Source organism: Triturus cristatus, chromosome 4_1, assembly GCF_964204655.1.
Source record: "Triturus cristatus chromosome 4_1, aTriCri1.1, whole genome shotgun sequence".
Taxonomy (NCBI): Eukaryota; Metazoa; Chordata; class Amphibia; order Caudata; family Salamandridae; genus Triturus; species Triturus cristatus.
The window spans coordinates 921,465,852-921,481,270 of record NC_140585.1 but is presented as its reverse complement, the minus strand read 5'-3'; the positions used below and the strand labels follow the sequence as shown (position 1 = coordinate 921,481,270).

General features: G+C 46.0%; 1 protein-coding gene across 1 annotated transcript in view; it reads right to left on the bottom strand.

Moving 5' to 3' along the window:
• The window catches only part of LOC146855817 (inositol oxygenase-like), a 344,917-nt gene extending 331,255 nt beyond the window's left edge, over positions 1 to 13,662 (bottom strand). The window contains exon 1 of the mRNA XM_085653748.1: positions 13,373 to 13,662. Within this exon, the coding sequence (XP_085509874.1) occupies positions 13,373 to 13,507 (135 nt within the window). The 5' untranslated portion in view covers positions 13,508 to 13,662. The remainder of the gene's footprint in view (positions 1 to 13,372) is intronic.
• Positions 13,663 to 15,419: the final 1,757 nt, after the last annotated feature.

Genomic DNA, 15,419 nt, shown 5'->3' with positions numbered 1-15,419 from the left:
GCTACGCGCACTCCGCGATTTTTTGTCAATAAATTAAAATACATTTTTGCCCTTGGGGGTCCTTCTGGGACCCCGTGACCAAGGCTAGGGGGTCAGGAACTGTCCAGCCTTCCCCCTTTTCACGTTATCCACCTTAGTTTTTCACCCCCTCAGACTGTGAGAGACAAAATGGCGGCCGACACTTCCTGGTTTCGACCGATTCGAATGTTTACTAAGATCTAACAACCACGTCAGCGTGCGCGTACGGTAAGGTTTACCGTACGCGCACGGTGCGCGCCTATAGATATATATATTGATTTAAATGCTATTTTCTCAGGAAATACTGAACAGATTTACACCAGACCTGCAAAAGGCACATGCCTGACCTGAGGACTACCTCTCTGCCAAATTTCAAGTAATTCTGTTCAGCCGTTCGGGCTGCAGCTTGGACTAAAGGTCCTATGGAAAAATGCATGGGGAAAACGCGTTTTGGGACCCCCCCTTTTTCTCAGCCCCCGCTTGACGAATCCCCCCGAGACTTTCAGGGAAGGAGCGGAGCGGAACGCCCCACCTATTTTGAAAATTTCGTGAGGATTCGTCAATCGGCGCCAAAGTTATTCAAAATAGAATGTTGCGGATTTCCAATGGAAACACGGTCCTAACTATAACTATCTACTGGAGACCGCCAGTAGATAATTTGTATCGCAGGACTTCACTCGGAGGAGCCTGTGATATTTTTTTATTGCCTTTTTTTTCTTTCAGTTCTTTTGTTTATGTTTTACTCCGCTGCTGCGAATGACAGCGCCCTCATGCAGCTGAGGAGTCCCGCCTTTCACCGCGTGCTTCCTGCCAACGTGCTCTCATCTTCCTATACTGAGCCCCTGCACCCTTGAGCGTCCATTGTTACCAGCTGGCCGTGTATGCTCAACCCGAGCGCATGTGATCAGCCTCCCAGCCAAATGCACTTACCTATGTATGTTGGGCCCATACACCCGCACAGATGGCTTGCCGCACATGCTCAACTTGAGGGTCATGTCTCTGCACACATTTTTACCTTTGTATCTAGTCTTCATTTCTCGAGCAGCTTTCTGTCTGTTTGCAACGTTGCTTCTCCGACTGGCTCTGCCTCATTCCACAACCACTAACAGAGAATATGGACTCTTTTTCTGACTCAACTCATTAACATTAAGAAAGGGCTTCGTAGTTTTCAGCGAATAACTAACTTTTCCTTCCATAGACGGATTTTAGGATAATAATTTGTGTATCGGAAAACTTTCAATAATTCTAATTTATTCCTTTTGTTACTTCTGTTGATTTCCTTGCTTGCCGCATTGTTCACCGGGACTCCAGTTCCTGTTGCTGCTTTCTGCAGCCTAGGAGGAGGGGCCTAAATGTCACAGCTAGGAGCCGGAGCGCCTTAAAACTATGGGAGCAAAAGACACACAATTGGTGGACGGAATGCAGAACAAATCATAACATTTACCACCAGTCAAGAGATCTCGGTTAAATCCATCATTCTTTTGCTCACCAAGGCCACCCATGTTTAGACCTGGCCATATGCAAATCAGTCTTGACCCTGTGCCTCATGGGAACAGTCCAGACCGAACTGCCAAACAAGGTCCTCCCTGGACCAGAAACAAGCATCCTAGGACCGGTTTCGGGGTTTCACCCGTCTTCAGCCAGGATAGCTTGATTCCAGTGGCACAGTAAGCCCAGAAACCACGTCTGGGCATACCTGGCACACTTTGGGCGAGAAAGCAAAAGACACACAATTGATGGACGGAATACAGAACAAATCAAAACATTCACCCCCAGTCAAGAGATCTGGGTTAAATCCATCATTCTTTTGCTCACCATGCCACCCCAGTTCAGACCTGGCCATATGCAAATCAGTCTTGACCCTGTGTCTCATGGAAACAGTCCAGCCTGAACTGCAAAGCCAGGTCCTCCCTGGACTGGAAACAAGCCTCCTAGGAGGGGTTTCACCCCTCTTTAGCCAGGATAGCTTGATTCCAGTGGCACAGTGAGCCCAGGACCCACGTCTCGGCATACCTGGAGCACTTAGGCCGAGAAAGCAAAAGACACACAATTGATGGACGGATTGCAGAACAAATCAAAACATTCACCCCCAGTCAAGAGATCTGGGTTAAATCCATCATTCTTTTGCTCACCATGCCACCCCAGTTTAGACCTGGCCATATGCAAATCAGTCTTGACCCTGTGTCTCATTGGAACAGTCCAGCCCGAACTGCCAAGCCAGGTCCTCCCTGGACCGGAAACAAGCATCCTAGGACAGGTTTCGAGGTTTCACCCCTCTTCAGCCAGGATAGCTTGATTCCAGTGGCACAGTGAGCCCAGGATCCACGTCTGGGCATACCTGGCGCACATAGGGTGAGAAAGCCAAAGACACACAATTGATTGTCCTTTAAAAACTACGGGAGCCATCCCACTGCGTGGGATGCTTGCTGCATCGTTCACAGGGACTCCAGGTTCTGTTGCTGCTTTCTCCGGCCCAGGAGGAGGGGCTTCAACATCACCGCTCGATGCCGGAGAGCCTTAAAAGTATGGGAGCCATCCCACTGCACAGGACGCACGCTGTACACGCACAGTATGTGCTCAGGCCAAGACCAGGCCGAGACGGGCCCGTCTAAGCCCAGAATAGGCTGGGCCATTTCCCTGACGTTTCGCATATGGGATCCGGGTCATCTTCAAGAAAGTCCCTTAAATAGAGGTAGTGTTTATATGTTTTGATTGTTTCGGCCTCCTGGGAGCTCTGGGTCTCCCCTTGTCTTATTTATTACATCAGCTCACTACTGGCCATGCGAACATGGGAAAAAAGAAGGGTACTTCAGGTACACCTAGAGCACCTCCCTCATGTACTCCTTCCACGATTGACAACTACATGACACGGGTCGTGGACATTGTTTCAAATTAGATTAGGTTGGCGGAGCAACAACTTTCCCTCCCTAAGGAGGACTCCGTACCAGCCCGACCCTTCAACCAGGTGAATTGTAATGCCGCTGGTGGTCCTTTGGAGTCTTCTTATTTGAGGTTACCTATTGTTTCTGCATTAAGTTCCACAGCTTCGGATCGGCAACTACTGAGGCCGATCCTGGGGTTAAAGGCCCAGCCAGCATTGCCACGCCAGCTGGCTAGGGTGGTGCTTTACATCCTTCAGTCATAGGCGAAGTAGATGTGCCAAATTTTTCATGTATGGAGGCCCCAGACCAAGGCTATGACCCTGATTTTGGGCGGAAAGCTGCGAGCACTGTGACTAATAAATTTCCTATAGCCAAGGGAACACCTGTGCTCCGCAAAAATGCCTTGTAATGAGTAACTGCCTGTACAACCATCTGCCATTACAGAAGAATAATGGAAGCTCCTTAGCAGTAATTTAGGATATTAAACTATTATTATTATTGCTCGGCTCGCCTATATTGAGGCGAAACTGTCTGAGTCATCAGCCGCTAGGGTAACAACTTGCTCCCAGGGGACCCAGTACCATCTAGCATCTCCTTTGTCCCAAGCCCCCGCTAATAGGGGCGGTCAGCTCATTGTAAATCAAAACTCTGCTGCTGTCAATGGTCTGGATCTAAATGGAGCCTCATGGCAAAATGAAGAGCAACCTCTTATATCCAAGCAGGTGGTTAACTGGGCTGGAAGTTGCCAACTAAGCTCGCCCCCCTTCCAGTGATCGATCTCCCTCCTGGGTCTTCTCCCTATGTAATTGTGTTAGCTAATGATCCCAGTTTCCCTGCTGATAGCTCGGAATCTACAAGGGGCCTTATGAACAAATCAATACACTGGTTGAACACTAATGTATGTGCCCGTTGGGACTTTTCTAAAGAGATTTTGCAGGCAAGACGTGTGGGGGGATTGGTGGGTTGGGCAAACGGTACAATGGTGATTATATTGTGATGAACTTCCGCAACCCCTTTGTTGTAAAAAATATATTGGGCTTATTGAGGGCTGGAATGGTTAAATCTAGTCCTTTTAAGATCCTGCCACTTGTGTTTTTTTTCACAGGCATCTTGCTACCCCCAATGTCAGTATAGAGGGCCCATTGCATCAATTAGAGAATTTCCTAGATCCTCGCTACATCCACCAGTACCCCTGAAAAATAGATATATAGCACTTGCAGGATTGGAGGATAATGATTGACTGTACTGCAAGGAACGTGTCTGTACAGGCGCTTTGGACAATGGAGGTGTGCTTACTACTGAGATACCCGGCCCTCACTTGTCTATACCCCCTTCTTTACCAATCCGGTTAGGGCGCTAGTCCATGTTAATTGCCCGACTTTACAAGAAATTCATGAAGTTAGAATACCAGAGACTGGAGGTGGTGAATGTTCTCCCTGTCTTAACCTTTTAATTTGGAATGTTGCTGGCCTAGCCTCTAAAATCCAAATTGTAGGCTGGCAATCCCTTATCCTTGATTACTATATAGTCTTTATGCAAGAAACTTGGGATCTGAAAGAGGTAGCCTTCAACGGATACACATGTTTCACTCTGCCAGCGATAGCATCATCTTCTGGATGAGCTAAAGGGGGACTATCAGCCTGGTTTAAGGTTAATATTGGCTGTATTATTACTCCCCTTCTTTTAGATCAGCAGGAGGCACAGGTGTGTTGCCTTTGCTGGAAAGGTAATCATAGAATTTATATGATGAATTTTTATGATAACAATTTTTCCAGGAAGGGCGATTGTAATTTTCAGGGTTTGTTCTCTGTTATTGACCTGTTAATAGAAAAGGAGGTCCGGGCGGAATGTCCCTTAAACCTGCTGGTGGCAGGAGATTTTAACGCCAAACTAGGGCATTCACCCCCTCTGACATCAACCATTTTAGATCCATCTGCTCGAGAAGTTGATCATAAGGATATGGACGCTAGGGGGAATGTTTTGTTTTTCCTGTTGGCTGAGCGAGATTTCGTCAACAAAATCCATAATTCTGCTGATTCAGATCTCCCAACTTGTATAGGAAGGAGTGCTGGGAGTTTTTTAGACCAGATTTTTACCTCCCGATGTATGTCATCAACCATTATAAGTAGTGAGGTGCTTGCTCAGATTGATAGCGACCACAACCTCATCGCAAAGCAAATAGCAGTCCGGCAAATGTTAAATAAGCCTAAGACCCTGCTTTCTCAAGCGCTAACTGTGAAGGATGCTGGACGAAGGGTGGTTTGACGAACCGCGAACCTGAAGCACATTATGTCCCAGGTTGTCTGTAGAAGTTCAGCACTGCTAGATGACTGTAATCTAGAAATAGGAGACTCAGCACTTACACATAGCCATTTTATTGACCTTTTAACATGGATTAAAGGGACGTTATCTAGACCCTGTATTCAGACTCATTCCTATGCTAAATCTTGGTTTAACAAGGAATGTAGAGCGGCAAATGAATCTTTGCGAAGGGCCCTAAAACAATCTCCCTGAGACCAGGTGCCTTTTGTAACAATCAGAAACATTTATCAACTGGCACTACAGAAAAGAAAGTCGACCATGAAGGAGGAGAAAAGGGAGTCTATAGTTAGAGTCTGTCAGCTCAAAGATTCTCAAGCCTTTTGGAAGGCATGGCGGTCAATTTTATCTCCCTTGACCCCCCACGATAAAGTAACGGTTCATATTGCGGCTGAGGCCTGGCTGGTATATTTTTGCAGGATATATGCTACTGACCACAGGCCTACCGATGATGCGCCGAAGGCTGACTTCTTTTGCCTAAAACTTGATTTTAGTGAGGAAGAGGTGCTTAAGGCAATTGTTGACAGGCGGTGCAAGAAGTCGCCGGGTCTGGACAGCGTCCCTCTCGATCTATTCAGGGAAAACCTGGGGTTTTCGACCACTGTCCTTGGTTGTGTATTTAATTCTGTGTGCTGTTTGAGTGTACCTACATCGTGGCGCACCTCAGTCATCATCCCTATTTTTAAAAAGGGAAATGTCCACGATGTAAAGTGCTACCGCCCGATATCTCTCCTAGACTCTGTAGCAAAAATTATTGGGAGAGTTGTCTTGGATCGCCTTCTTGTCTGGATAAATAAAAATAACATTCTATCCCAAACCCATTGTGGGTTTAGAGAGGGTCTTGGGACGATTGAACAGTGCCTTAACCTCCATCTTATTGTGGCAAAATATAAATATACAAAGGACGCCTCTACATACCTGGCATTTATGGATCTGTTGAGAGCTTTCGATTGTGTATGTAGATCCAAATTGTGGTCTGTTTTAGAGAGTATGGGTTTCAATGGGGATTTGGTTTCATTCCTGAGACTGCTACATTAAGATCTCACCGCATCTGTAAGATTTGGTAAGGCTGGTGAATGCACAGAACCATTTAGAGTTGAGCATGGGTTATGCCAGAGATGTAACCTTGCGACGATTCCGTTTTTGCTCTATGCTAATGACCAGGAAAGAGTATTGGTATCTGTCGGGCGGATGTTCCCTACTTTGAGTAAAAGGCTGTGCCTGTGCTCTTATACGGGGAAGATGCTGTTATTCTTGCAAGGCCGGCCAATGGCCTCAAGGGTTTAATTTCCAGTTATATTAGTTTTTTGAAAGGACTGGATTTGAAGACAAACGTGAAGAAACCTTTTACAGTGGACTGCGGTCCCAGAAATAATAAAACCCGTACCCTAAATATTGATGGCAAGAAATTAGATAGGGTAAGCTTGTTTTCTTACCTGGGTATGGACTTCGACAAGAGGTGTTCCTGGTCCACTTGCACCAGCAATGGGATTTCTCATTATACTCAAGCTGTAGGTACTACCTTTTTGCTCACCATGACTATTGATGAAAAACATATTGCTCTGAATATGGAGATATACAATCAGAAACGTCTGCCAATTTTAACTTACAGAATAGGTATTTGGAGATGCAAGGTTGTGGGTGTCATGCAGTTGGAGGAGAATAGATTTTGTCGTCGGCTACTGGGCGTCCCTCCTTCATCCCCACATTTTAGCTTGCATCAGGATTGAGGCATGAAGTACATGCAGGACACCGTTAATGCTTCCTCTTTGGTTCTCTGATACTCATTATGGTCAAATAAGGAAGCTGGCCTCAATCGGGTAGTAATTAGAGATTGCTCATTTTGTGAGTGTGTGCTGGCTATTCCATGGCTAAAATATATGAAGGATTTCTTTTCAGCCTATGGCAGTGCACATCTGCTTGAGCACCCGGAGACTATCATGAACAAGCATTTACAATGCAATGGTCTCGGCATTGTTAAAGTTAGAGCTATTGGCATTGCTCATGACATTATTTTTGTTTATGTTTTTGTTTTTAAAACATTTAAAGAAACTGCATTGTTATTTACAGTATCAATAGCTTAATCACTCTCAAATGCAGGTAATATGTATTCTTAACTAGGAGGCGGTGGGTCCCTTTTTAATGCGGGACACAATCGGGCACTCCTTATTTAACCAACAGTACTAAGCCTGGTAGGTCGTTTTGGGTACACAGCTAATAAGCGAAACTTAACTATAAACCCCAAAATGCAAATTATGCTATTTGCAACGTCGGCTAAGTTCACAGGCGGACACTTGGCACTAAGCATGTTGTGATGGACAGCGTGTGACAAAGATAAGGCTGTATTCCCTGCAGCAGCAGCCAATAGCTGCAGTTGTGAAGATCACAGAGCAAACCACCACACATCTCAGTACCCCAGCATAGCTGCCAAGTGGGCCCGCGTCAGAAGTGTCAACTCCTACCAGCCCTGCTTTTTAGCCCACGTTTTTAGGTCCACGTTTATAATGTTACTGTGAAACTACAAGTCCCCGAATTCCATGTCCTGTTAGCTATAAAAAGCTAAGACTGGCTAAAGGTGTCGCACGTGACAACTACGAGCAGGTTACCCAGAGTAAGAGAGAAGTGAACCGAAGGAATGACCGCAGAAGAGGTAAAACGCAGGCAGCAGCACGCCCACCAGTCTGTCTCACGAGGCTTGTTGCAGCACCACCGGGGCAGCACACGCGCCAGGCAGGGCAGACTTACCCTGCTCGCTGAGTCTCCTCAAGGCGACGCTCCTCAAGGCGGCCGCCATGTTAGTGCAGTGGGAGTACATTCCCTTGGAGCTGGCAGAGCCCACCTTCTCCTCTCACGGTCTGGGACCAGCGGCCAGCGCGTTCCCCCTCTAGGACGGTGTGCTTCTGTTATTGCCACCACCGGTGGCATCAGGGATAGGCGGAGGAGGAGGCAACCTTGATCCGCGACCCACCCTCCAACGGACAGACCGACAGGCAGCAGCCCGCTCAGGCACATGCCATGTTTTTATTTATTTATTTTATTTATTATTTTATTTAAGAAGTTTTTTATAGCGCTGGCCTGACCCTAGGGTATCGGAGCGCTTTACAGCAGGAAACATTGCATAGATTCAACAAAACAAAACAGTAGAGTGACACAATAACAGTGCAAGACAGACTAAGTTTTTGTAGTCCTTCGGAGCCTTGGCGTTGGAGCAGAGCGCAGTGTCAGCTGGCTGCTCCGATTGATCCTATCCACTCCCTAGGGAGCGGTTGAGGAACAAGATTTTGAGTTGGCTTTTGAATTTTGCAAAGGAGGGAATCGTTCTGATGTGGGGGGGAATAGAGTTCCAGATTTTTGGAGCGCTACCGGCGAAGGACCGATCTGCAGTTTTTTGTTTTCGAGTTTTTGGTGGGATGAGTAGAAGGGAGTTTGAGCTTCTGAGATTCCTAGCCTGACCGGCTTTTTTGAGTTTTTTTGCCAGATATTCGGGTTTGCCGGTATGTAGTGCTTTATGAGTGAGGCAGGCTGTTCTGAAGCTAATCCGCATTTCGACCGGAAGCCACTTAAGTCCCCTGAGTGCAGGAGAAATGTGGTCAAATTTCTTGATACCGGTGATCATTCTGGCTGCCGCATGCAGCGTCGTTTTGAGGGGAGCCAGGTGCGATTTTGGAATTCCAGATAGGACTGCGTTCCCATAGTCCAGTCTTGACAGTACCAGAGTTTGGGTGGCCTGTTTGAGATCAGTGGGAGGGATGAGGGGTTTTATTTTGTCTCGTTCACATGGCCGTGTACACGGCTGGCGCGCATGTCATGTAGTGCACGACCTTCCGAGTTGTTGAAGATAGCCCTCTGTCCTCGAAACACCGGCCCAACAAAAGTAATCTCGTCATCAAAATCCGTGTGACAGAAAAAATCCCTTCGAGATCGCGGAAGGAAAATACACTTTTATTTCAACAGCAGTGAAAGTGATATGAGGATTCGCGTGGATCATTGTTCAGGAATTGAAACAACTTTAATCTGGGAGCCTTAAATTGGGAGTCAAAGTGGGCAACAAAAAGCACACCACTGCCTTTCTCCGAGGCGAAGCAGAAATGCCTCGGAGAAAGGCAGCGGCGGTTTCGGATTCGGGGGCGTGTTTGTCTTTTCTCTCCTCTTGCCATTGGCTGGAGGAGAGAAAAACATGCCCGGGTGAAAAGCAACAAAAAAAACGCCCCCGAATCCGAAAAGGACGGGGCCTGTTCGGAGTGACAAACCTCTTCTCCAATGGCTGGCCAGCATTCAAGAGGCCAGCCAATGGAGAAAAGGAGAGAAGAGGGGCGGGTTCAAGCCCCTCTTCTCCAAGTCATTAAATCTCGCGAGCGAGACTGCGCACGCGCAGCCATCGCTAGCCGAGACCTAAAAAGGACAAACATTGGGTCCAGGATAGCTTTGTCAAGCATAAGCAGGCTTCTAGGGATCTAATGGAAGTGGTTTAACCCACAGTCAGAGACTATTGCATCATTCAGACTGCAAACTATTGCCCCTTATTTATTATACGTGGAAAACATGTACAAGAGACCCTTACTGGCTAGATTCATGTTAGGTTCCTTTCATTGGTTAGTATGCTTTCTGCTGGGCCAATACTCCTCAGTCACCATTGGTATTTGCCCATGCGATGAGCATTCTAGCCCAACTTTACAGCATTTTCTACTTTTGTGTTGATATTATCTGCCATTCACAAGGAGGTTTTTATTACCATTGTTGCGCAGACATGAATTTTCAAAGTGTAATGCTACCCTATTCTTTTTATTACAAATATATGATCGAGATACATGTCACCTAGTTGCGTGTTTTTTTTAGTGCACTTTAGCTCTAAGAAGGAGCATGATGCTTTTAATTTTTATTGTACAGAGAGCCACATGTATTATGAATTTTTGGTTCTTTGCTATGATGTAATTTCTGAATTAATGCACTTTATCTCTCTTATAGCACTTGTCGGGGTTGCAGGCTTATCTGAACAATACACTGTTATTCTTTTATTGATTTTTTAGATCTTCTACTTCTCTGAATGTAGTAATTCATGAATGTTATTGTAGATGTTTTTAATATTTCTTTCTTCACTTGTTTGTTTCTTTTTGTGTATCTTTTATGATCTACTTTTGGTTGATCAAATAAAGACTAAGACTAAGATTTCCTTTTTTAAATAATTTTTTATATTCATTTATTTTTTCCTTTTTGTTTCTTCTCCTATTTTTCATCCCTCGTTGTTGTCATCTATTTACTTTTCCTTGTATCTTTTACTCGTCTTCTGCTTTATTTCTCTCTGTTTATTTTCATGCACTCCAACTCATCATGCAACATATCTCACCACCACCTTTCGTTCTCACAACACCTGGTGGCCCTCCCCTTTCTTGTGGGTGTGTGGTATCTTGTATATATTTTCTTAGCATAGCGTTTCTCCTAGTTTGTTCCCCCTGACCTTAATTCCCTCCCCCTACAGACTTATGGTATATCCTCCTCAGTGTTCTTCATGAAAGGTTTATGTTTGAGTTGAGACAATGATTGCCAGTTGTTAACTTCTGTGGCTGGAGTTTATTTTTCTGAGAATAAACCCTTCAGCTCTTTCACTTAAGGCAATTATGGACTATTTATCTTTATCCTGTCTGGCGCTTCACAGAATTATTTTATCATATAATGGTTAAATGAGTAAGAATCAGTCTGAGATTCATAAATCACATTGAGTTGGGGATTAATATCTCCTGTAGACACCGAACACAGACAGTTTTCTTTCTAGAATACTATAGTGGTGTTAATGAATACCATTATTAGGAAACAGGCAATCATCATTGGGGTTCTTATTATTCACGTGCCCTTGAGTAAATAAATGTGTCCAAGAGAAGAACACAGTTTATCTCTGGAGGCGAAACGTGTTGCATCCACTTCTCTCAGATACATGCATGAGCCATACAGAAGGAGAGCAGGTCTCATTGGCACCGCCAGCTTCAGAGAGCGAACCTAATGCACGGTGATGGGTCTGTAGCCCAACTGGACAGATGGTGGCTGCAGGCGTCACCCTAGGACAACAGACACGTAAAACACCTTTGTAACCCAGTACAAGGGCGGATAACCAAGGCGAGGATGAAGGAGTAATGTGGGAGGGCTGGAATGGGGTTTTAGAGGAAGCATGGTGACTAAAGGACAGGTCACCCCCTTCACAGCCCCCCTGGTATAAAAAGTGTGTGAAAGCCTGGGCTCGTGATTGGCTGTGCCATTCAAACGGGCCAGTCAGGATGGGCAAGTGTCTGAGCTTGGAAGCACAAAAGGCGAGCAGTGGGGTAGCAACGGAACCGTTTTTTGGGCTAAGTTGTCCCTCCCACACTTGAGAAGTATGGGTTTTGGCGGGCCTCATAGTCAAGATCTCCACTCCCATTCAAGTTGGTGGGGTGGCGAAGGAACATCTACAGGGGACCGAAGGGCCGAAGTAAAGGATATGGTTGCTATACCAGTGGGCCTTGCGATGCCTTACGGCAGGGACACCAAGACAGCAAAAAAAGGAAAGAAGCAATTGAGTGAGTCTCAAAGTAAACATGGCACTTGCAGTCGTGGCCTGAATGGCCTACGAGGTCAGACAAGGGAAGCCTAGAAGCTGCATTGCTGAACCCACGGGCGAGGAGAATGCTGAGGAGAGAGTGAAGTTCCGCTAGTAAACGGTGACAGTGATTTATGGACCTTGGCAATGGTTTTGTTAGTGATTTATGGCTCGGCCAATGAGTTGTGGTCTTGTGAATAATTTTTGGCTTACCATGATTTATGGTCTCCTGGGAGATTTGCTATTATAAAACTGAATTTAATATAACTGGGACCTGTTTTCTCCAACCAGGGTCTCTTTGTAATTCTTTATTGTGGTTGGTTGGTGGTAGGGTTCACAGGTGTAGAACGATGGAGCGGGTTACAATGAAGTGCTCTGGCAGACATGCTAAGGGGATCATTGGTCAAACAGAAAATGTATATGAAGAGCAGAAACACTGTACACTGATTGTCCGCCAGAAACACTCACCCAGGGCCAAGAGCTAAATGCATGTTCTCATTTCTGATAAAAACACATGGGTGCTGTCCAGTACCCGTTCAGCACATTTGTTTTTCATTTACCTCAGAATAATGCAAAGTATGCATCTGATTTGCAGCGACTCACTAAGGACAGAAACCACTATATGTTAAATGCTCTGCAAATTATACTGGAATATTGAATACTGTGTGGCCACAAGAAACACTTTATTTGCCAATTTCTCAGAAGGAACATGCTGCATTCCTGGGTACACATGTATGTGTTGAAAGTCCACAAAAACACGTATGTCCAAGTGCTCAATTCCCACATAAACATGCATGTGTTAACTATGTTTCAAACAAGCTATGCAGAAGGAGGCCTACACAGTCCCATAAAGCAGCATATATGACAATTATGAAAGTGCTTACTGACAACGTAAACAAAGAGATTTTACTTCCCTGAAGCACTCTTTGTGTAAAATGATTTTTATGTTCAATGCCAGCAGAAGCATGTATGTGCTTTCTGACGATATAACCATATGTCTGTACCGTCCTCAATACCAGCAGGACATCTTTGTGCTCACTAACTATATAAAAATATATGTCTTCATTGGCTTGTAGCTCTCACTAGTGAGAGGAGTTATTTATGTGCCAAACGTCCACAGAAATGTGCCTGCGCACAGTTCCTTGCGGAACCGTGTATCTGCCCACTGCCCTGCACATGCCTAAATATTTTTAGTGGCCCACAGATACTTTTATATGCCAATGCTCTGCAAAGCCTGCATCTAGACACGGCTTTATTGAATCATGGTTGTGTTGAATAGTTTCTGAAACATGCAGGTGGTTTCAGTCCAGAAATAAAACGTGCTCCCCCACAGTGACACGCACACATTTCTGTGCCCAGTACCCAATAAATGAGCAAATTAAACACAGAACAGCGACTGAACACTGGGCCTGCAACGTACCGATTGCATTGGTACGGATGTAATTCAAACCGTGGTAGCTATTTACCAATAGAAACCCATGCACAAGTCCTTTCCAACAAAACTTGTAAATTGACCACGCTGGTTTACACGTGCCCTCCACTGAGAAGCCTATCCCTGAAAACTGTGCGCCAAGACAGAGATTCTTACCTGCTCCGAAGCCCCACTTGTGGGTGAACCTGAGGCACTGGAAGTCCAGTTGTGCCACCCCTCCGTCTGAGCCAATAACTTTCTCCCAGTTCCAAACCACCTCTCCTCCAAGGTGGAAGCGGTAGCGGCAGCCATTTTGAAAGGTGATATTACTGGCTCTTCGGATGGTGGTACCGGATCCCTGTCCTGCGAAGATGTCCAGTTTTAATGCTGGGGTGGGAGAAAGGGGTTGCTGGTGAAATTATGGTGCTGACGAGGTCGTTGCTGCTGCCATTGCACTTCCCCAGCAAAGAGAGCAGATGCAAGCCGAGAAGGAAGGCACCAGCCCAGTCCCGCCTCCAGCCCATTGACATGCCAATCAACATCAGACACCTGTGTCCCTGAAGCAAAGGCTCGTGCAGCCTCCTAACTTCCCTTCCGGATACAAGAGGTGAAAGAGCAGAGTTTATGCGCCTGGTGCACACGACCAGCTCTCTTCAAGCCCTTTGGGAGCTGAAATGTGAGCCACTAGCGCCCATTTAGGGTGCTTTAACGCCCTAAGTGTATAACTTTTGATTCCGTAAAAATGGGACCATCAACATATGCTCTCAAAATAATAATAATAAAAAGACACTACCAACGATACTCTAAGCAGAATGACTTCTAGAAAAAGAGCAAACACTCTGAAAACCTGTGAATGAAACACAGGCGCCAAAAGTTGTGTTGAATCAGAAACTCGCCCAAGGCGGAACCACATTCCAGTCCTCAGGCTTGACGAGAAAGAAGAGGGTAGGACGCACACTGTGATTATACACAACAGGTTACGCATGGAAAATGTAAACGTACCTAACAGTAATCCCGAAAATGACTTATTACCATTCGGAGAATGTATGGCCACTGACCTTTAGAGCCAAAAAGCAGATGATTGCTGGCAACCACCACGCGACCCGAGCATAGATTGAGCTGCCAGCCCGGGTGTGCCTATTCTTCTGATTATTATGCCGCAACACACCCAAACAGACCGGCCTTGGGAGATAAGGGGGGGGATCGAGCCGACACAAGACCAATTTATTGTGTGTGAAAAAGGCCGCTTTATTGAAACAGGTGCATATCACAATTTCATCCCTTGGCCACTGCCTTACAAAACTAAAACCTCACTATACAAGAATTTCCTGACCCCTTGTTCCTCCCCCCACCCCTACGATCCCCACATCAGATCCCCCACCCCACCAAATACAACATAACATTCCAGAACCATAATATAACCCAATCCTACACAATCTAGCCTTTCCAAATCGTAACCTCCCCTGAGGCTACTGTAACTAACCAACCTCTAATCTAAACTTATCCTACCTGGTTACCCTTTCCCTGCTCCTGCTCACAAACTACCAACATATAACAACAAACTCCAGCCAATCCCGGCCAACTGTCAACCACCCCGCCTGCACCTGTTCCAAGCGACAATTACAACAAAATACCTCCTATGTACCTGTTCCAACAAATGCCGCCCACAAAAACCCCCAACGCAAAAAGGATAAACAGCAAAAAAGACCCCCCCCAACACCTAAAACTAGGGAGGGCGGGAGGGGGCAAAAAACCTGTCCTACACAGCGCTCCCAGCCACCAGGTCACCAAACCTAAAATGGTGGCTGGAGAGGCGCGAAAAACCGTTACATACCCCTTGGGCTACATCCTGAAAATTGGGCTACATTTGGTTTATTCCCAATGTAGCCCAAATCATACAAAATGGCCACGAGCTGGCCACTCCCCCCCCCCTCCCAATCTGCCCGGGGCAGACCTAGCCGTGCTTGGCTGCCCCCCAAGCCCCCATTGGGAGATAAGGGGGGGGAGCGAGCCGACACAAGACCAATTTATTGTGTGTGAAAAAGGCCGCTTTATTGAAACAGGTGCATATCACAATTTCATCCCTTGGCCACTGCCTTACAAAACTAATACCTCACTATTCAAGAATTTCCTGACCCCTTGTTCCTCCCCCCCACCCCTACGATCCCCACATAAGATCCCCCACCCCACCAAATACAACATAACATTCCATAACCATAATATA